Genomic DNA, 21,819 nt, shown 5'->3' on the forward strand with positions numbered 1-21,819 from the left:
GCCCCGTCCCTTAGTCACAGCTCTTGTAGCCCAGCTCATCCTTTTGGGATGCTGATCCTGGTGCTTAACTACTCAGTCACAGCTATTGCCTAGACAAAAGGGGCTGGTTTGTTGAGCTTGTTCTCATAGCTTCCACCTACCTCCGATACAGGAACCCAAGAACTGGAAGGGACTCAGGGCATCATGCATACTTCCTCCCTTGAAAACCCACATCACTATAAAGTGACATCACCTTCTCTCTTTCCTCTTTCCTAGATTGCCCGAGAGCTGCACCAGTTTACATTCGACCTCCTGGTCAAGTCCCACATGGTCAGTGTGGATTACCCAGAAATGATGGCAGAGATCATCTCGGTGCAAGTCCCCAAGATCCTCTCTGGGAAGGTGAAGCCCATCTACTTCCACACACAGTGATGGAGCGAGGGAGACACAGGAAGGGAGGAGCCCTTTGCGGCCAAGGCCCTGGAAGCTGCCGACCTTGTCCAGCCTTCACTTGCCTGTTATTTTTGCACTGCAGTGCCTTGGAATACTGTATACACTACAAAGATATACAGTAATAACGAAAACAGAACTAACCTGCTGGGATTCTTTTCAGTTTCAGTGACTCCCCACCTGGGGGAATTCCCTTTTCAAGTGGGAGCTTTTTTCGGCCTGTTTTGAAACAGCCCAGCATATGTGTGTGCGTGCAAACCCTGCACCTTCTCTACTTTTCTTTCCTGTTCTTATATATATTTTTAATCTGGTGTTGTGGCATGGTGCCAGGCGGCACTTGTTTACATTCTTGGGCTTCTGCATTTCCCACAATGGCTTCTGTGGCCCTGTACCATGATGGGAAGTCTGGCAAAACACACACACACATTGTGTTTTGGGTGTTCCCTTCATTGCTGTTTTATTCTCTCTTTTTAAACAAAACCAGAATCCAAGATGACAAGCAGGTTGCTCAAATCAAATCCTGGGAGTGGGAAGAACTTCATTTTTCGGGAGTGGGTGATTTTATTTTTATTTTTTAACAGTTTTTTGATCAACTCTTAACTTTTCTGTGCAGTGTGCTTTATCCCCATTATGTTGCGAGTCTCACTCTTAAGATGCAGGAGGATTTCAATAGCATATATGAGGACAGGAAGGGAGAACTGGACTCAAAATCATATGGAGGAGAGAATGTAGTGGAATCATACAACTGCAAAAAAAAAGGGGGGGTGTGTGCCGTCACAGCTGCAGGCATCACACGGACTCAGATTCCCCAGGGCCACATTTCTGCATGTGAACTAGTCTCAGTCCTCATCACGTTCCTATACTACGTGGCCACAAGCCACTGCCTCAGATTCGGTTGCTGTTCAGTGTGCCTCTCCAATTAACTCTGAGGCCCTTACAGCAGCATTTACCTGACACAAAGTGCCCAAATCCATACAGTGCTGTTCTTGTGCTCATGAAAAATGACACAAAGCATTAAGAGGAGCTGGAGGGTAGTGCTGAACCCTCCTGGTGCCCTGAAGGTTACAGAGGGCTGTTTTACAGTGCAATCCTTTTTTCTTACTTCCTTTTCTTTCTGTGGACCATGAGCCAAAACTTTAAAAAAGTCACCCAATGAATGTGAGCACATTCCAGTTTTGAGCATTTTTTGTTTTTGTTTCTCCATCACAAATGACACTCTCCTCAAAAAAGGCAGCTCTGCAGTGATCAGAGGGCATCCATCCAGCTGCTTTTGTCACCTACACCAACATCCGTCCTCCCAGCTCTGCTTCCCAAAAGTCAGAGGCACCTAAAGACCCTCTTGGAAGACTTTTCCTTGGAGAGCGTGGTGGGTGAGGGCCTCAGAAGCCAAGCCAAGTGAAACAAGGACTCTGATGCCCCTTTGGGGTTCCTGAGAAACTGCACATAACTATGGTCCTAACCCACTCCACTGGGGAAGAACTTGTGTTTTCATTATCTTTTTAAATAACATTGTGGTACATTGTAAAGAGAACATGTATTGGGATGGGGATGCGCTTTTCATTTTTGTGATTTCTGTAGTTGAGACTGCCATTCGTCTAAAGGAGTAACGGGGAGTCAAACAAACCTTAGAAACTTTCCTTGGTTGTGGGAAGAAAGGCCCTCAGTCTCAATAAGCTACCCTAGAGCAGTCCCTGGCCAGAGAATCTCACAGGATGACACAAATAGATTCTGAGCTGTTGTCTTCTGATTTTTTCAGAAAGAATTAAATTGGGGGGGGGGGGTATTGTTCCAGGCCATGTCCTAGAATGGCTGAACTGAGTATGTGTTAAAAGCTCATTGCTTCTCCTAAGAATGCCACTCACAATTATCCTGTTTCTCAACCATCGGTTTTATCTCCCAACCCTATTCTGTTCATCCCTGGCATCAGAAGAAAATAATCACAAATTGTATGACTCCTTTGATTTTTGGATGTGGATTGTGATTCTCTAGCTCACAATCTTTATTTAGGTAGTGATAACTTGCTTGTCTTTAATTCTAAAAATGGCTTAAGGCTCTGCTCCTACTGCCATGAGCAGTTTCACCTGCCTCCCTTGTTCAACAATGGCCTGGCAAATTGTGACTTTGAAGGATCTTGCATACCTTTCAGAAGCAACGGCTGTAAAGTTGCACTTTGCAGTGATGCATTTTTAAAATGACTGTTAGCCATTATCCCACTCCGCCTACCTCCCTCAAAAAAAAGCAGCAGCCATGGGAATACTCTGGGCAGTAGTCATTTTAATAATGTGGCTCTGCAAAGCTTGATTTGGTTTGATTATTTTCAGTGATGTCACCTGCAGTTTTATTGAAATATGTTTAGAAGCTTTTCTTTTACTGTGCAGACTGTTGAGAAACTTTGCTGCTTTTGGAGGGGAGGGCAGGAAGCACCTCAGAAATCTTACTCTGTTTGCACCTTGAGCGGTTCTAATCCCCACGGTGGGGTGTGCTCCTGTCGTTCGGTCCCAGCACCTGCCAACCTAGCAGTTTGAAAGCACCCCCGGATGCAAGTAGATAAATAGAGACCACTTACCAGCGGGAAGGTAAACGGCGTTCCGTGTGCTGCGCTGGCTCACCAGATGCAGCTTGTCACGCTGGCCACGTGACCCGGAAGTGTCTTCGGACAGCGCTGGCTCCCGGCCTATAGAGTGAGATGAGCGCACAACCCTAGAGTCTGGCAAGACTGGCCCGTATGGGCAGGGGTACCTTTACCTTTACCTTTTACTTGATGCAGAAACAACAACACCCCCCCCCCCATGACGTTCAGCAGTGCTGGTTAAAAAATCATTCTGCTCTTTCCATCAAGCTGTTTTTCTTACAAATGCAGCATGTGGATGTGGACCTCTTTGTGGTCCTTAGGAACAAAAAAGTGGGAAATGGACAGGTGATGGACAAAGCACTGGAAATAGACATCAGACGAGCCTGGCTGCTGGATCAGGCTCACCTAGTCCAGTCTCCTGTTCTCAGAGTAGCCAAATGCCCTTAAGGATCTAGCAGTACAGACAGACTCTGTGCCTGGAGAGTCCACAAGAGCATCAGAAGAGCCTCTTGGTTCAGTTCAATATGGATCCATCTAGCCCAGTATCCTGGCCCCACAGTGGCCACCCAGATGCCCCACTGGGCCCCACACATTGTGCCTAGCAGTGAAACCTCTGAGAAAGCTTTAAGAAGGATACATGTGTCATCATGAAGTTCCATTTGTTGACTCACGTTCTTTCAAGTTGACTCAGTTTCACTTGTGGTTTGCCTGCAATAGAGTTAGCCGTGGGGAACTTGCATGGTTTGGACGCACGCGCACAGGTAACTCACAATTTGCACAGGGGTTGCATTCTGGAGATGGCGCATATATAAGAATGTATGCTCAAGCTGCTCCTGTGAGAGGAAGATTACCTTCTAGAGCTGATATGCTGAACAGGTCTTACCCCCTTAACAAGGCAGAGAGCTTTTAAGCTCTCCACTTTGCTCACCAGGCTTTGGAAGGCTCCTGCAAATCTTGCAAGATGTCTAGAGAAAAAGCATCCCAGTCTCCATGCAAGAACTTCCCAGAACCCCGTAAGCTAGGCAGAGAGCTTAAAGCCGCTTTCTGTGCTGGGAAAATCCTGCACAGAAAGAGTTTTTGAGCTCTCTTCCTTTCATGCGTTTAATTTGCACAATTTCAGCTGGCCAGCTTAGGTTTAAATCACACAAATTAAACATGTAAGTTGTGGTGGTACCATATATCTCATTTTAAGCCTTTTTCCCTTCTGTGGGTTCAAATCTCTGAAAGGTCAGCTGGGCATCCAGTCATGCAGAGCAAGACTGCATGCCAGAGAACTGCTTCATGTTCTTCAAAAGTGGCCAAGAGTTCCCCAACATCTTAAGAGACTCAAACCAAGTTGTGGGAAGTGGCAATGAATATATCTCACATGTATATAGTCAACAACTTCACACACCCGGTGTGGTAGCCTCTAACCTCCAGAAGTGGGCACAGTGAACTTTCCAGCCCCCTCTGATTCTTTGCATTTTGTTGCTATAACTAGATTTGTGCAAGACTCGCTATGCAGAAGGATGCTTTGGGTGGCATTGAAGACTGCAGGGCAACCTCTGCTCACCTCTGCCCTAGAGCCCCTGAGGGATCTTTGGATCCTGACTATGTTTTGAAGAGAGATTGATTCAAAATACCTGTAATGAATACAATGTAAAAAGTGGGGGGGGGGGGGTAGAAATGGTGTGGTGATGGGAAATTGAGCATTTACTTGCTCTGGTTTATTTACAACCGACTACAGTTTTTTAAAGGGGGGGGGGGAGCATGAGAAATACCAAAAGCATTGACAATGTCTTAGCCTTCAATCCTTACTTTTATTATGCAGTTTATGTGTTATTATTATTATTCTGTGATTTTTTTAAAAAAAATATGCTTGCATATGTTCTATTTTGTGAAAGTTGCCCTAGTTTAGTCTTTAAACTCACTGTGGCACAGACCAATCCACACAGACTCCTCCTCCTCACCTTCTGATAAAATCATAGAGTTGTAGAGTCCATCCCCCTGCAGCACCCTGCACTTCCTGCCAGGCTTCACAGGATGTAGCCCCCCCCCCCCTTTTTTGGGACCGCAGCAAAGTCAGGTACCCCCTGTCCCCATCTATTTGATTGCCCCAATCCGTAAGTGTAGCAGGTAGTAAAAAGTATTGTTTTTTATATCCTTCAGCTTCTGCGAAAGCAGAGTAAGGCCCTTCCTTGGAGGCACTTGGAAGTTGCAGCTCGGATGTTCTTTCATAGAGACATGTCTCAAGCCCTCTTCCACTGGAAGCAAAGAAAGATCTTGAGTATTTTGACTCTAGTTGGGGAAATAACTTTGAGGACAATATCTCTCCATCATGGAGCTGGTTGGGTTTTTGTTTTGTTTTTTGGGGGGTGATTCTGTGTATTTTAAGAATTATGTTTTCTGCACTTAAAAAATACCATGCCTTCTTTTTTTTTGAGGTGGGTGAAGAACATCCTGTGCCCTGAACTGAGTTACTACAGGAGATTGAAGCACCTTATAGAGTCTAAGCTATTTTTGTTCATCATTGCAACATTTTTTCTTTTTTTTTTTAACCGATAGAATGCTTATTTAAAATGGGGGAAAGAATAGGGTCCTGTTTTCATAAATCACATACTTGTATGCATGCTGGGAAGGGGGGATGTGTATTGTGTTAAGTCTTTATGCAATGTTGTCCACCAGCATTGGAACAAATGCACTCATTCTTGCCTGCCTTAATTGGGGGGTGGGGGTGAAGGGAGAGTTAATTTCACCCCTTTTTTGCCCTTTGAAATTTACTAATGTGTGCACTGGCAACACTGGACCCAGTTGCCAATTTTGTTACAACCCACAATTGTAGAATACTGTCTGCCTGGCCACTGTGAGAAGAGGGTGCTGAATGAGATTGGCCCTTGCCCTGACCTAGCAGTTCTCCTCTGGTGCTGTTATGGAACCTCTAGGTCCAGAGGCAGTCTGTCTAGATTCTTAGGTTTTTATAAGCATTTGGCTGCTAGATGGGCTTCATCCATCAGTGAGGCACTTCTTTTATGGAACATCTCCAAAACCCAACTCATATCTCAGAAGGCAAAGATACTGCAGCCAAATGTCCCTAAGAATCTAGGAATCAAGATAGACTGTCAGCTAAATTTGTGTCGGAGAACTTTGCACTTTGGAAACAAAACAAGGGTGCCCTGGATGGATTGGGAGTAGGCAGGGAGATGTCTGTGGCCTCCTTAGGAAGAGGCAATGCTTGGGCTGTGATCGTGCTTCATCTATAGGGTTGAGTGGGCATGATACAACCAGGTTTACAGGGCCAGGGAGTAGGTAAGGGGCCCCTCTAAGATGCCCCATTGCTCATGCGCATGCGTGTGAGGAGGACCCTGTCCAGTCCAAGCCTCCCCTTGCTTTTTAGGGGGCAGAAAGTGCTGTTTCCCTTCTTCTCCCCTCCTTCTCTTTGCAGATGTCACATTCCCCTTCAGAGAGACCCAGGCCAGCTGGCATTTCCTCCTTGTCAGTGGTTCCCAATTAGCTAAGTACTGTGCACTCCATTTCTCAAAAGCCAAGCCATGGACTCCCTACTTTTGAAAATTTTGATATATCTGTGGTAGTTTTTGTTATGTGAATGTGCCACAGACCCCCTGGGTGGGTTACGCAGACACCCTGGGGTCTGCAGACCATCAGTTGTGAACCATTGCTGCAGGGTGTTGCTATGCCCACTACAAACATCTCCACAGGGCCTTCTGAGATAGCAGGCTGGACTTCAGAGACATTCTGTAAAAGATTGTGGCGCTTTTGAACAGCAAGGAGAGATAATTTCTATCCATTTGCCTGTTTATGTGTTTATGTATAATTTGATACGCTGGGGAAATTGGAGGAAGTGTTGGGCTGCTAGCCCGTAAGAACTTTGTATGATTTTGCGGGGGTGCGGGGAGTTATTTGCAAAAGGAGGTAAATAGAATTGTAGTCTGTTTATGCAGCTAAATAAGCTTGTGAATCTACAGGAACATCAGAACCAGCAGAGCAGCTGAAATGTATAACCGCGTAATAAACAGACACAACGGGTGGGTGCGGTGTGTGGGTATTTGATCTCAGCTTCAAGGGATGCTAGGTGGGTCTGTTGCAAATAATGACAGGAATAAGAGCCAGCCACCTGGGGAAGAGTTGTGGCTTAGTGGGTAGAGCACCTGTTTTGCCTGCAGAATGCCCCTGGTTCAATCCCTAATGGCACCTTCAGGTAGGGCTAGGAGAGACCCTCTAGATCAGAGCTTTCCAAACTGTGTCACGACACGTTAGTGTGTTGGCTGCAGTGCGTAGGTGTGTCACACGAACGCTCCCCGACACTCCTCCAAGAGCTGGGAAAGGGTTAGTTTAACCTCCGGTTTGGTAGTAAAACTGAATTACTGTGCCATGAAATGATTCATGTCTAAAAAGTGTGTCACCAACAAGAAAAGTTTGGAAAGCTGTGTCCTAGATGAAACCCTGGAGAGCTGCTGCCCAGTCAGTGTAGACAATACTGAGCTAGATGGACCCAATGGTCTAACTCAGTGACAAGGCAGCTTCCTATGTTCCTCTTTTGCTCTGTCTCTTGGGGGCCTCGGAGCATATGCCAGCCCCGCTGTGAGTCCTTCAGCAAGGCTTGCCATGAAGTTGAGTGTCCAACTTGGCTTCCTTCGGCCACTTGCCTTTAACTAACATTGCAAAAAAGAGAAACCTGAAGCTAGCAACAAGTGAAGCTTCTCATACTGGGAGAATTTGGTAGCCCCTGTTCTAGAGCCATCATTGGACACCCACAGCAACACTGCACAGAATTATGCACATTTAAGGCAACCCTGGGTGCTACCCACCAGGGACACTGGAAATGAGCTGGGTGTGCACTAGGACCGTCCTCTGGTGAATGGCACCTTTCGAAACAAAAAGCAAAAACACATTTGATCCCTCTGCAAAGGCATTGATGCTCAGGAGCCAGAGACCACCCCACCTCACAGGATGTCTTAAAATTGCATCTATCTCTGCTCATGAATCAGGAAGAGGCAGGGGACTTCTGGTGCACAGGCAGGGCAGTCCAGCAGAGTATACTGATAAAAGACAAAAAATTAAACCTCTTGTTTCTGTCTTCTTGGTTTCAAGAAAGGGTAAATCAACCACACCACTCCACACCAGGGCAAGTTTCATGCTGTTATTCAGATCTCCCTTTTTTGTAATCTTGGATTCTCTTGTTGCTCCAAATACAATTAAAAAAGGCAAAATTTTGTTTGTTGGAGTATATTGTTGTTCATTTGTGTGTGTCTCCCCTCCCCCCGAAAAATGACTTCTACAAACTATTTTGCTGTGTTGCAACAAAACCAAATAATCCATTTTCCAAAAGGCAATAAGGCAATTAATTAGTGCATATCAGCTTTTATAGATTTTCCTGCAGAATCCTGAGAGTAAAGAAGAGAACTTCATTCAAGCTAATAGCAGTACAGTCTCAGCAGGTGCCTAAGAAAAGCAAGAAGTTTATAACTAAACAGAAGTCACTACCCAGGCATTGCTTTTTCTGAAATGAGCTCTAATTCCCTCACCAGCCTTACTTTCACCAACACCACAAGTGTATCGTTGTTGTTGTTGTTTTTCCCAGAATGTACTTGCAAAGCAGCCAAGTTAATCAAAGGTGCACATTTTCAGGTACAGAGTAACCTTTCCATGGAGATTTCTGAGTGACAGACTCCAGTTTAACAGCCTCATTGCAGCCTTGTGTCCACAAAGCAGCAGCTTCTGTGGAGGCTACAGCATATAGCCTCCTTAGCTTATCAAAAAAGGACTTCCAAGAAGGGAAAGTAAAGGGGGGGGGAGTAGGTATGCGGTTGGAGGATGGATGGCAGCTAACAGATTGAGGTTGAATCCTGACAAGACAGAGTACCGCTCTTCGGGGACAGGGGCGGGCAGGTGTGGAGGACTCCCTGGTCCTCAGTGGGGTAACTGTGCCCCTGAAGGACCAGGTGTGCAGCCTGGGAGTCATTCTGGACTCACAGCTGTCCACAGAGACACAGGTCAATTCTGTGTCCAGGGCAGCTGTTTACCAGCTCCATCTGGTATGCAGGCTGAGACCCTACCTGCCCGCAGACTGTCTCACCAGAGTGGTGCATGCTCTAGTTACCTCTCACTTGGACTTCTGCACTCTATGTGTGGCTACCTTTGAAGGTGACCCAGAAACTAAAACTAATCCAGACTGCGGCAGCTAGACTGGTGACTGGGACCAGCCGCCGAGACTACATAACACCGGTCTTGAAAAACCTACATTGGCCCCCAGTACGTTTCTGAGCACAATTCAAAGTGTTGGTGTTGACCTTTAAAGCCCTAAACGGCCTTGGTCCTGTATATATACCTGAAGGAGTGTCTCCACCCCCATTGTTCTGCCAGGACACTGTGGTCCATGCCTAGAGCCTTCTGGCAGTTCCCTCACTGCGAGAAGTGAGGTTACAGGGAACCAGGCAGAGGGCCTTCTTAGTAGTGGCACCCGCCCTGTGGAAAGCCCTCCCAACAGAAGTCAAAGAGAAAAACTACCAGACTTTTAGAAGACATCTGAAGGCAGCCTGCTTAGGGAAGTTTTTAATGTTTAATAGTCTGTTGTATTTAAATATTCTGTTGGAAGCCACCCACAGTGGCTGGGGAAACCCAGCCAGATGGGCGGGGTGTAAATAAATTATTATTATTATTATTATTATTATTATTATTATTATTATTAAACACAAGGGTTTTGTGGAGTCTCCTGCAGTGGACCTTTGAGCCCAGGGATACTCCCAGCTCTTTAAAAGGTCTGTTTGGTCACCGCCTCTCTGTGTTTGGAAAGTCGCCAGGCTTTCCTAGATCAATAAAACCTGAGTTGGCCCACCCCAGAGAGACGGTCCTAAAACTCAAAACAGATTTTTTTTAAAGGACTTATTTATATGACACCTAATAAAACTATGGAACTTGCTCCCACAGGAGGCAGTCCTGGCCCCCAACTTGGATGGCTTTAAAAGAAAATTAGATTCATACAGAATAAGTATTGAGGGCTATTAGCCATGATGGCTATGATTTTGCCTTCACAGTTGGAGACAGCAATGCTTCTGAATCCCAGTTGCTGGAAACCACAAGAGGTGAGAGGGCTCTTGTGCTCAGGTCCTGCTTTGGGGTTGACCCCTGTGAGAACTGAATGTGCTATGGGCCTGATCCATCAGGCTGTTTTGATATTCTTAAGGTGGTAGCACCACTCATTCCCCACTCCCAACAGGATGCCAAATTCATCAAGCACAGCTTTGAGCAGTTGAATCTTTTTCCCAACCCCAACACACACACCCCACAGTCATACACAAACCACAGTCCAAATTGCCCATGTTTTGGAAGTACACAGTTGCATACCCAACAGCTGTCCCGATTTAATTGGGACACCCTGGATTTGGGCCCTGCAACCTTTGGCTGTGGCAGTGGTGGTGCACTCCAGCAGGGTGCCTCCTCAAGGCACACATGGTGCAGGAGATGTGCTGAACAAGGAAGGGAAGGATGGAGAAGTAACCATCAAACTCTTTAGGGTGCCACCGGGTGCCTCCATCCCCTTGCACTCCTGAGAGTGCAATGCACCAGCTGCCTCCACATGGTTATGGGGACACACCAAGGGCTAGGCAGCGAGCTGAGAGGAGTACACAGCAGCAAAGATCTGGGAGAAAGTAAGACTAGGGCATGTGTAGTGGGACTGTAGGGGAAGGGGCACTAGCAAAGGCAAAATCCTTGTCCAATCACAAGCCGCACAAGTGAACCTGGCCTTGGGTGGGAAAGGGGGATGGGACAGATGTCCTGGAAGGGGAGGGAGTCCGCTTGGCAAAATCAGAAGGCAGAGAGTGTCCACTTAGAGAACTGCCACCTAAGCCCTGCACCAGATGAGAAAGCAGAGGCAATGTTGGAAGAAGTTCCCACCAAATAATAAAAAAGATGATGGACTATGAGGAATTGGGAAAGTTAACAGTCAAAATAAGAGAACCTAATGACGATGGTTTTGTGGAAGAATGGAAGCCTTTTGCAAATTACTTAAAGAAATACTATAGTGATGAACTCAACAAGCAAGATTTGAACTATGAGCAACAGAAGTAATTAGAAATTATTGCTGCAGAGAGGAAGAAATAAAAACACCATGAAAAACGGGGTGGGAAGTCAACTAAACAAAATACAAATTTATTATAGAATCATAGAGTTGGAAGAGACCACAAGGGCCATCGAGTCCAACCCCCTGCCAAGCAGGAAACACCATCAGAGCACTCCTGGCATATGGATGTCAAGCCTCTGCTTAAAGACCTCCAAAGAAGGAGACTCCACCACACTCCTTGGCAGCAAATTCCACTGTCAAACAGCTCTTACTGTCAGGAAGTTCTTCCTAATGTTTAGGTGGAATCTTCTTTCTTGTAGTTTGGATCCATTGCTCCGTGTCCGCTTCTCTGGAGCAGCAGAAAACAACCTTTCTCCCTCCTCTATGTGACATCCTTTTATATATTTGAACATGGCTATCATATCACCCCTTAACCTCCTCTTCTCCAGGCTAAACATGCCCAGCTCCCTTAGCCGTTCCTCATAAGGCATCGTTTCCAGGCCTTTGACCATTTTGGTTGCCCCCCTCTGGACACGTTCCAGTTTGTCAGTGTCCTTCTTGAACTGTGGTGCCCAGAACTGGACACAGTACTCCAGGTGAGGTCTGACCAGAGCAGAATACAGTGGCACTATTACTTCCCTTGATCTAGATGCTATACTCCTATTGATGCAGCCCAGAATTGCATTGGCTTTTTTAGCTGTCTTAGAGTGTGTATGTTAAACGTTTGAAAATTTAATATAATTTTTAAAAGAGAGAAAGCGGCAATGTCACCCCCAAATCACAGGCTGAACTATAGGGGGGGGGACACACTGACAAGTGAGGGGGAGTGTCCCTATTTTCCTCTGAATCAAAGTTGGAGGATATGGAGTTGTGCCTTTGGTATTGTGGGCCCAGATCTTTGGAATTCTCAGCATTGAGTTCATCGCCCAACACACAATGTTCTGCTCCATTCACAACTGGTATGCGGGTTGCCAAGGGTCATATCGCTTCCCACCCCCCTCATGGACTGTTGCTATTTCAGGAGCTCTGCCCATAAGAATAAAATGATAGGTATAATGGATAGAGTCTGTATTTCCTGTGAAGCGGAAATCCCTTAATTTTCAAATGCATCTGCAGGGGAGGTGGTGGGGGAAGAAAGTACAGCAAGGAGTAACAGTAAATATGCTTTCAAAAAAAAGAAAAGATCTGAACCATCTACAAATATAGCACATGGTGCCCTGCTCTGGGAACTGAAATTGCGGTGTATGTTCCACCCAGAGCTGCAATTATTCTTAGGCTTTCATTAGCAAGCTCTTTCCCAAGCCCACAGTTAATAAGTAAAATAAAGCACCATAAATTGCCATAGCAAAAGGCTAGCAGAATCAGAAGTCTCTCTTGCACCTTTTTCCATGAGCAGGGGCGCAGGGTATAGGGGGCACAAGGCGCTTCAGCCCCCTGAATATTTTGAGGCAGGGGGCAGAGCCCCCCCACCCCAATATTGAAGGGGCAGCCAACTGGATGAGTGTCAGTGCGCCAGAGCACCGTCCCACCAGGAGGGGGTGGGTAACTTGGGCAGTCAGTGCATTGGCATTATATGAACAGAGTGTCTTGACCTGGTGAGCATCCATGTGAAAAGGACTTCTGGACTGGGGCCTTGGATGAAGAACAGCACAGCTTCCTTGGGCTGATGGAAGCTGCAGTTGAATACCACCTGGAGACGGCATCACATTAGCAAAGGGGAAACGTTCATTTTTACAGCACTAGCAGGTAATTGTTTTCTGTTGTGTTGTTTAGTTATTTCTGACTCTTCATGACCCCATGGACCAGAGCATGCCAGGCACTCCTGTCTTCCACTGCCTCCTGCAGCTTGGTCAAACTCATGTTCATAGCTTCGAGAACACTGCCCAACCATCTCGTCCTCTGTTGTCCCCTTCTCCTTGTGCCCTCCATCTTTCCCAACACCAGGGTCTTTTCCAGGGAGTCTTCTCTTCTCAAGAGGTGGCCAAAGTATTGGAGTCTCAGCTTCACAATCTGTCCTTCCAGTGAGCACTCTGGGTTGATTTCCTTAAGAATGGATACGTTTGATCTTCTTGCAGTCCATGGGACTCTCAAGAGTCTCCTCCAGCACCATAATTCAAAAGCATCAATTCTTCGGCGATCAGCCTTCTTTATGGTCCAGCTCTCACTTCCATACATCACTACTGGGAAAACCATGGCTTTAACTATACGGACCTTTTTTGGCAAGGTCATGTCTCTGCTTTTTAAGATGCTGTCTAGGTTTGTCATTGCTTTTCTCCCAAGAAGCAGGCGTCTTTTAATTTCATGACTGCTGTCACCATCTGCCGTGATCATGGAGCCCAAGAAAGTAAAATCTCTCACTGCTTCCATTTATTCCCCTTCTATTTGCCAGGAGGTGATGGGCCAAGTGGCCTTCTGTGGTTGGTGTCAAATGCTGTGCCACCATTGCATGGTGGCGAAATGTGGACCCTGCAGCCATTGGGGCCATGTGCAAACACACCACACACACACACACAGAGAGAGAGAGAGAGAGAGAGAGAGAGAGAGAGAGAGAGAAGAGAAGATCCAGGCAGTAGGATTGCCAGGTAACCAGACCTGCAGCCTGACCTGCTCTGACAGCATGACCCCTAAAGGCAGCCTGCTGTGCCAAAATCGGCAGCTGAAGCTTTTCAAGGCAGAGATGGATATTATCACTTGCTCTTGCCTACACATCAAATTAGTGTTAATAGAGTCTGTTGAAAAGATGGCAAAGCTGGGCACCTCACATTAAAAAGAATATTATAGACCTGGAAAAGGGCAGCAAAAATAATGAAGGGGAAGGACCGTCTCCCCTGTGAAAACGGGTTGCAGCATTTGGGACTTTTGGGTTTAGAGAAAAGACAAGTGAAAGGCAACATGATGGGAGTTTGTAAAATGATGCATGGCATGAAGAAAGTAGATAGAGAAAAGTTTATTCTCTCTCGTAACACTAGAACTCATGGACATCCAATGAAGCTGACTGGTGGAAGACTTGGGGTGAGTAAAAGAAAGTCCTTTATGCAGCTCATAGTTAAACTGTGGAACTCACTCAGTGATGGCCACCAACTTGAATGGTTTTAAAAGAGGATTAGACAAATTCATGAACAAGGATATCTTTATATAATTTTTTAATTAGTTTTCCAATATACCCCCAATAATAGCCAAATTACAACAATAATAATTCCCAAATTATACAATTATCAAAGTGCTGATCAACTTCCAATTAATACATTTTAGTTAAAATGGTTCCCTGCATGATGGTTTGGGTGCATTTCTGATCTTATATCACTGCGTTCCATAATCTTAATTAATGTCAGTTATATCTCAGTTATAATAATCCCTTAGTCAACAGCTGGAGGAGACTCTTGAGAGTCCCATGGACTGCAAGAAGATCAAACATATCCATTCTTAAGGAAATCAGCCCTGAGTGCTCACTGGAAGGACAGAGGCTCCAGTACTTTGGCCACCGCATGAGAAGAGAAGACTCCCTGGAAAAGACCCTGATGTTGGGAAAGATGGAGGGCACAAGGAGAAGGGGACGACAGAGGACGAGATGGTTGGACAGTGTTCTTGAAGCTACAAACATGAGTCTGACCAAACTGCGGGAGGCAGTGGAAGACAGGAGTGCCTGGCGTGCTCCGGTCCATGGGGTCATGAAGAGTCGGAAACGACTAAACAACAACAACAGTCAACAGCTACATAGTTAGTTATTTCCATTTGTGATGCTACAATATATAAATGTATAAAGCTTCAAGTGAGGAACTCAAACTATTATCTTTATTCTGCCCTACGTGTGAAAACTGTTATAACCATGGAGATTCCTTCTGTCCATATATGGTGTTGTCTCTTTCACTTCCCAGCTGTTGTTTTCTCCCATCATGGCTTGGGGAGAACTGACTCTCAAAGTTTCTCTTTTTTTTATATAATAATATTTTATTAAAGTTTTCACAAAAAGAAAAAAGAAAAATACAAAAATAAAAAGCAATTAAAAACAATTCAGTCTTTCATAACATATCTTGCATTTGCTTGTTTCTCAGACCTCCCCACACCTCCCCTCTTTGTATTCCAATTCAATTTATTTATTCAGCAAATCCTTTCCCTCTTTACCTTTATCTTAATCTTTATCTTAATATATTATAGCTTTAACTTTCCACCTGTTAACATTCCATTTTTGCATATTCTTTCATAACATTATTGCTAAAAAACCCTTAACCTCAATCCAACATCATTCTATCATTCATTCATTTTGCAATATTTCTGTAGATAGTCTTTAAATTTCTTCCAATCTTCTTCCACCAGCTCTTCTCCCTGGTCTCGGATTCTGCCAGTCATTTCCGCCAATTCCATATAGTCCATCACCTTCATCTGCCATTCTTCCAGAGTGGGTAGTTCTTGTGTCTTCCAATACACAATGAGTATTCTTGCTGCTGTTGTAGCGTACATAAAGAAAGTTCTGACCTTCTTTAACACCAATTGGCCAACCATGCCCAGGAGAAAGGCCTCTGGTTTCTTCTGGAAGGTATATTTAAATACCTTTTTCATTTCATTATATATCATCTCCCAAAAAGCCTTAATCCTTGGGCATGTCCACCAAAGGTAAAATAATGTACCTTCAGTTTCTTTACATTTCCAACATTTATTATCGGGCAAATGATAGATTTTTGCAAGCTTGACTGGTGTCATGTACCACCTGTATATCATTTTCATAATATTCTCTCTTAAGGCATTACATGCCGTAAACTTCATACCTGTGGCCCATAACTGTTCCCAGACAACCATCATGATGTTATGTCCAACATCTTGTGCCCATTTAATCATAGCAGATTTTACTGTTTCATCCTGAGTATTCCATTTCAGCAGCAAATTATACATTTTTGACAAGATCTTAGTTTTGGGTTCTAACAATTCTGTTTCCAATTTTGATTTTTCCACCTGGAAGCCAATTTTCTTATCCAATTTATATGCCTCCATTATCTGATAATAATGAAGCCAGTCTCACACTTTGTTTTTTAACTTTTCAAAACTCTGCAATTTCAATTTATCTCCTTCTTCCAAGATTTCCCAATATTTCGGCCATTTGGCCTCCATATTGAGCTTTTTCACAGCCTTCACTTCCATCGGTGACAACCACCTTGGGGTTTTATTTTCAAGTAGGTCTTTATACCTTATCCAGACATTAAACAATGCTTTCCTGACAATATGATTTTTAAATGTTTTATGCACTTTAACCTTTTCATACCACAAATATGCATGCCATCCAAATGCGTTATTGAAACCTTCTAAATCCAAAATATCTGTATTTTCAAGAAGCAGCCATTCTTTCAACCAGCAGAAAGCTGCTGATTCATAGTAAAGTTTAAGGTCTGACAGGGCAAATCTACCTCTTTCCTTTGCATCTGTTAGTATTTTAAATTTTATTCTTGGCTTCTTGCCCTGCCAGACAAATCTAGAAATGTCTTTCTGCCACTTCTTGAAGCAATCCATTTTGTCAATAACTTGCAATGTTTAAAACAAATATAACATTCTAGGCAATACATTCATTTTTATCGCTGCAATACGGCCTAGCAGTGAAAGCTTCAAATTTGACCAAATTTCCAAATCTTTTTTCACCTCCATCCAACATTTTTCATAGTTGTCTTTAAATAAGTTCCCATTTTTGGCTGTCATGTTAATCCCCAAATATTTCACTTTCTTAACCACTGTTAAACCTGTCTCATTCTGAAACCTCTCTCTCTCAGTTCCTGTTAAATTTTTTTCTAAAACCTTTGTTTTTAACTTATTCAGTTTAAATCCTGCCACTTGACCAAATTCTTCAATCAGTTCTAAGACTCTTTTAGTACTAGATTCTGGCTCCTGTAAAGTCAAAACTAAATCATCTGCAAATGCTCTTAATGACTCTCAAAGTTTCTCAGAGGTCTTACCTCTCCGTCCCTTGTTTCGACGTCTTGGAACAGGCAACAGTCTGCTAGAAACCATTCTGTCTCACCAGTAAAACATGTCACAGATCTTTGCCATTTTTCTCTCAGCTTAGGAAAAGGTGGGCAGTTTTCGCGCTGAAGATTTAATACTGTTTTCCAGCTCCCGGAATCTCTGCAGCATTCTTATCACAGCCCGCAAATTATTTTCCTTCCAGCAAGAGATTAATGGCCCAATTACAGTGGTACCTCAGGTTACGTACTTAATTCGTTCCGGAGGTCCGTTCTTAACCTGAAACTGTTCTTAATCTGAAGCACCACTTTAGCTAATGCGGCCTCCTGCTGCCGCCGTGCCATCACAGCACGATTTCTGTTCTCATCCTGAAGCAAAGTTATTTAACAGAAACTAAGAATAAACCATGGGCTTCCCTCTCCCTAATCGACTCTCACACCGAAGAAAATCTTGTCTCAATTCAAACCTTTGATCCTTGTAGCTGGTATATTTGACAGTACATTCGTACCTTGGTTTTCAAACAGCTTAGTTCTTAAATGTTTGGGCTTCTGAACGCTGCAAACCCAGAAGTGACTGTTCCGGTTTGGGAACTATTTTTGGAAGCTGAACATCCGACAGGGCTTCCACAGCTTCTGATTGGCTGCAGGAGTTTCCTGAAGCCAATCAGAAGCTGCGCGTTGGTTTCCAAACTTTTTGGAAGTCCAATGGACTTCTGGAATGGATTCTGTTCAGCTTCTGAGCTGTGACTGTATGTTGTTGCAAACCGTTTCCATCACGTGCCGGTACTTTAAAGCCAATTAAAGATCCAATTAAATGGAGAACCTCTGCTTCTTAATGGCAGCGTAGGAGGATTTTCACCAGGTGAAGTGCTTTTGCACTTAACGCCTCCCTGCCTCCCATATTCCATGCCGGAGTGAAAGCCAGGTACCAAGACGAGCTGCGAGTGAATCCCATTCCCCCCGTCCCTGGGGAGAATTTGCAAGGATGATTTACCTTCTGTCATCCTTATTTTCCATCCCCTGATGATCCCCCATTAAGGTAATGAACAAGAATATTAATGGCTGACAGCCAGGATGGCTGTGCTCTGCCTTCACTGTTGTAGGCAGGAATGCTTCTGAATACCAGTTGCTGGAAACTCTTGGAGAGGAGAGGGCTCTTGTGTTCAGATTCTGCTTGTGGTTTTCTCACAGGCATCTGGTTGGCCACTGAGGGAACACGATGGGCCATTGGCCTGATCCCACAGCCTCATTTTATGTTCTTATGAAAAGAAAGAAGCTAACTTTATCTGCTGTGTTTCTCTTCTGGGGTCCCTACTTGGCCCAAAGCAATGAGACAACCAAATATTCCTCCCTTCTCTCTCTCTTTTATTTCCAAATGTACAATGCCAATAACTTCCATAATGCAAGATTTAATGGATCTACTTGGAAAAAGTGTTGAGACTTTGATTCCTTGTGCAAAATCCTGAAAGATGCTGTCCCCCTCAACTTTCCACTTTCTTTACTGGGAGGGAATCTAGTGGCTCTCATTCATCAAGTTTAGGATTAATGCACATTCTCCCAAGAAGGAGAAGGAGAAGGAGAAGGAGAAGGAGAAGGAGACAGGACATATGTGGCAGATGCTGGACAGCAAAGCAACACAACATTTGTTGTAATTATAGGAAACAAGGACACACCAAGGCTTCATATATTTAGCATGGTGTTTCTCAAAGTTCCTGCTTGTTTAGGGTGATCTTTCTCAAAGCAAAACTGTTTTGTTTTTCTCTGTTTCCTTTCTCCATTTCACACACTTGCCAGGAGACAACTCTCATTTAGCAAACTCATCCGTGCAGCTGAACGCTAAGAAAAACAACAACCATTTAACAGAATTCCTTGCAGCCACTGCTATAACCCAGCCTTTCAGGACACTGCTCATTTTTCACTGTGCTTTATTTGCATGAAGACAGCTGACATGATGAGGTAGTCACTGAGCTGCAATTTGCTTTACTAGAGAACAACAAATTGCCGTTTCACCACAAAGATCTCAAAGTCAGTCTCCATATATTTGCCTCATTTGTACAAACTGTCATGCAGCATGCAGAAAGTGTTTGCTTCCAAAAAAATTCTAGTGTGTGGTGGGGCAAAGAGAGCAGTTTCTGTGACAGGTGAGAAGGAAGTCTGCAGCTTGTATAAGAACATGAGAAGAGCCTTTTGGATCAGGCCAGTGGAGCAGCATCCTCTTCTCACAGTGACCAACCAGATGCCTCTGTGGGAAACCTTCAAGCAGGATTTGGGCACTAGAGTAGCACTTTCCGCAACTGATATTCAGAGTCATGGCTGCACTGACTGTAGAGGCAGAGTAGAGGCATGGCTAGCAGTCATCAATAACATTCTCCTCCATGAATTTGTCCAATCCTTTCTTAAATCTATCCGAGTTGGTGGCCATCACTGCCTCCTGTGGCAGCGAGTTCCATAGTTTAACTATACCCTGAATTAAAAACTTTCTTTTTATTTGTCCTGAACCTTTCGGTGATCTTAACTCATCTTCATCTCACCTGGCAATTATGGGAACTCCTTTCAGGTTTAGTTCATTGATTTTTTAAAAATAATTAAGTGTTAATTAATTGATCAGCATCCAACTGATCAAAATCGGGACACTCTTTTTTGGTCCCGGGCTCTCGCAGGAGCCATTCGACATGCACCAGAGTGCAAAACCAAAAATTGAGTGTCTTTTGATTTTTCGTGTTCAGAACCAGAAACCTCCCCCCTAAATAAATTCACACGAGACTCAAATTTTGGTTTTGGTTTTTGGCAGAATTTAGGCCACAGCTTTATTGATTACAGAATGTGACTGGTTGCATAGGCTCTGGTTTGACTAGCTCCCTGCCATGCAGGTAGCGCTGACCCAGGGCACCAGCATAGGTGACCCAAGGGTGAACACCTGGATAAGCGGAAAGCTGGGCATGGGCTATCTACGCCACCCAAATGTCCCCCTAGACTCAGGCACGGGCACAACCCCATCACAGGGGTTGACCAAACCAGTTGAGTCCCTGGATTCCTTTAACGGAATAACCTTCACATAGGGATGGCAAGAGCGTTCTCCCATTCCTATCACCAGAACCAGAGCCTATCTGCTACACAAGCCCTGCGCTTGCCGGCAGCCACTCAGACCTGTAACCAATCCCTTAACCCCGCTGACACGGAGGTCAGCCATAAATCAATCCCAATCACAGACAGATGAAGACCATCAAGCCTGTAAAGGGACGCAACACGGAAGGTAATGCCCGGGTGATGGATCACCATCCTGCCCAAGGCCAGAACCTTCTTGGCCACTGCGCTCTGCACGCGCCTCCTGGCCCTCTTGGTGGCAGCTGGGCATCGGCTTCCTCGCCACTCACGTCGCTGCAACAGCTGCGACCAAAATATCTAGAGTCCAGGAATAACTGCCTTCAACTCCTCCAAGTCCTCCTGCATGCAGGTCTGCAGGCTCAAGCTGGGAGCTTCCGGCAAATCGTTCTCGCCCAGCTGCACCACCATCACCACAGGCGTGCCTTCCACAGACACCTTCGCCCACACCATTGGCTTCATCTCCCTACCACAACTTGTAACATTGCCAACTGCAAATGAATAGAAATAAGCTCGTAAGTTTCTCTTCCTGCCTTTAATGCTGAAGAGCAGCCTGGCAGAATCTATTAGCGTTAATTGTTATTTACAACAATGCCCTCCCTCTGCGCTGCCAAGCCCACCTGGGAAGGCCCAAAGCCCCTTCGCTGTAGTCCCAATAAAGACCCGGGGTCACATCTGACTCATCCTCAGATGTCTCAGAAGATATACTTGTAGAAGAGGAGGTATCGCCATCCTTCCGCCTCTTGGCCCTGCGCTTGGAGCGATGACTCTTCTGCCGCTTGCCACCGGATGAAGGGACCCTGGGCCCCGGAAGATCCTCCTCAGAAGAGTGGATGCTGAACGTCTCCCTCGGATGGACCGACTGCACCTGAACAGAACTAAAAACATGTGAGGTGCTAGGCTGAGAAGAAGTTCCTCTCCCCATAAGCTGCGCTGCTGGAAGCCCTGAACTCCCAGAACCCGGGGGTGCCGACTGCAAACGTGGCAGTCTGGGCTGAAAGGCCTGCTGAACCGTGCCAGCCATACTCCTGGGTCGACCCCTGGGACTAGTTGGGGCTGGAATCCTGGAAAACTGCAGCTGGGAAAACAAAGCCCCAGAAGAATCAAAAGCCTCACTCCCTTCACTTGCATCAGAGGAACCATGGGCTTCATAAACAGTAGAAGAAGAGGAGGGGCGAGGCTGGGGATCAGGCTGCCTCCCAAACTGCTGAGCCAATGACTCAAGCTGTGAATTCAACCTTGTCAAGGCCGCAGGGTCTGAGCCAATATTGGCAACAATAGAACCCAGACGATCCAGTGTTTGCTGAGGAACTCCTGGGGCTTGCACTGAACACTGCGACTGAGGCGGGCCTCTAATTACCCTTTTTGAAGGGTGAGCAGGACTAGGGTTCCTTTTAACAGGCATCTCGATAAGCTCTCCCACAATACAAAATAAATAATTAAGGCTTAACCCATTAAGATGGAGCTCCCACCAAAACAAGATCGTGCTCCCACCAGAAATTGCACTATCACCAGTGCAAATGGCGCTCCCGCCAAATTAAGCTGGAGAAAATGGCCGCCGGCCCCAGCAGTTTCCCCAACCAACCTTAAAATTGGGAGGGGGGTGCAGAGTTCACCAGGCTTACAGAGGGGGAACTCTCAGAAGCCGGAACAGCGAACAAAACAAGCAGTAGAACTCAAAATATTTTCACCCCCACTAAACTCAGTTCAAGGCT

The 21,819-nt window shown here is 45.2% G+C and overlaps 2 protein-coding genes and 1 long non-coding RNA gene across 7 annotated transcripts in view; 2 read left to right on the forward strand and 1 right to left on the reverse strand.

Moving 5' to 3' along the window:
• Positions 1–8,222, forward strand: part of AR (androgen receptor) — a 214,015-nt gene extending 205,793 nt beyond the window's left edge. For both annotated transcript variants that reach the window (XM_083423583.1, XM_083423584.1), the window contains exon 8: positions 256–8,222. In XM_083423583.1, the coding sequence (XP_083279709.1) occupies positions 256–411 (156 nt within the window). In that variant the 3' untranslated portion in view covers positions 412–8,222. The remainder of the gene's footprint in view (positions 1–255) is intronic.
• The window catches only part of LOC310669768, a 571,559-nt gene that overhangs the window by 379,400 nt on the left and 170,340 nt on the right, over positions 1–21,819 (forward strand). The window lies entirely within an intron of this gene.
• Positions 18,041–21,723, reverse strand: LOC310669612 (uncharacterized protein). 4 transcript variants are annotated; one of them, XR_014507243.1, is made up of 3 exons: positions 21,465–21,723; positions 20,813–20,982; positions 18,041–20,595 (listed from the first exon to the last, which is right to left on the reverse strand). XR_014507243.1 is itself a non-coding variant. In XM_083424003.1 (3 exons), the coding sequence occupies exons 1-3, from the start codon at positions 21,507–21,509 to the stop codon at positions 20,405–20,407; spliced, it is 396 nt and encodes a 131-aa protein (XP_083280129.1). In that variant the 5' UTR covers positions 21,510–21,723; the 3' UTR covers positions 18,041–20,404. The 4 variants fall into 4 exon arrangements, 2 of the variants coding, with proteins under 2 accessions (XP_083280129.1, XP_083280128.1); XR_014507244.1 differs by having other exon boundaries at positions 20,813–20,972; positions 21,221–21,723; XM_083424003.1 differs by having other exon boundaries at positions 20,813–20,972.

The sequence above is a fragment of the Podarcis tiliguerta genome, assembly GCF_965153285.1.
Source record: "Podarcis tiliguerta genome assembly, chromosome: Z".
NCBI lineage: Eukaryota > Metazoa > Chordata > Lepidosauria > Squamata > Lacertidae > Podarcis > Podarcis tiliguerta.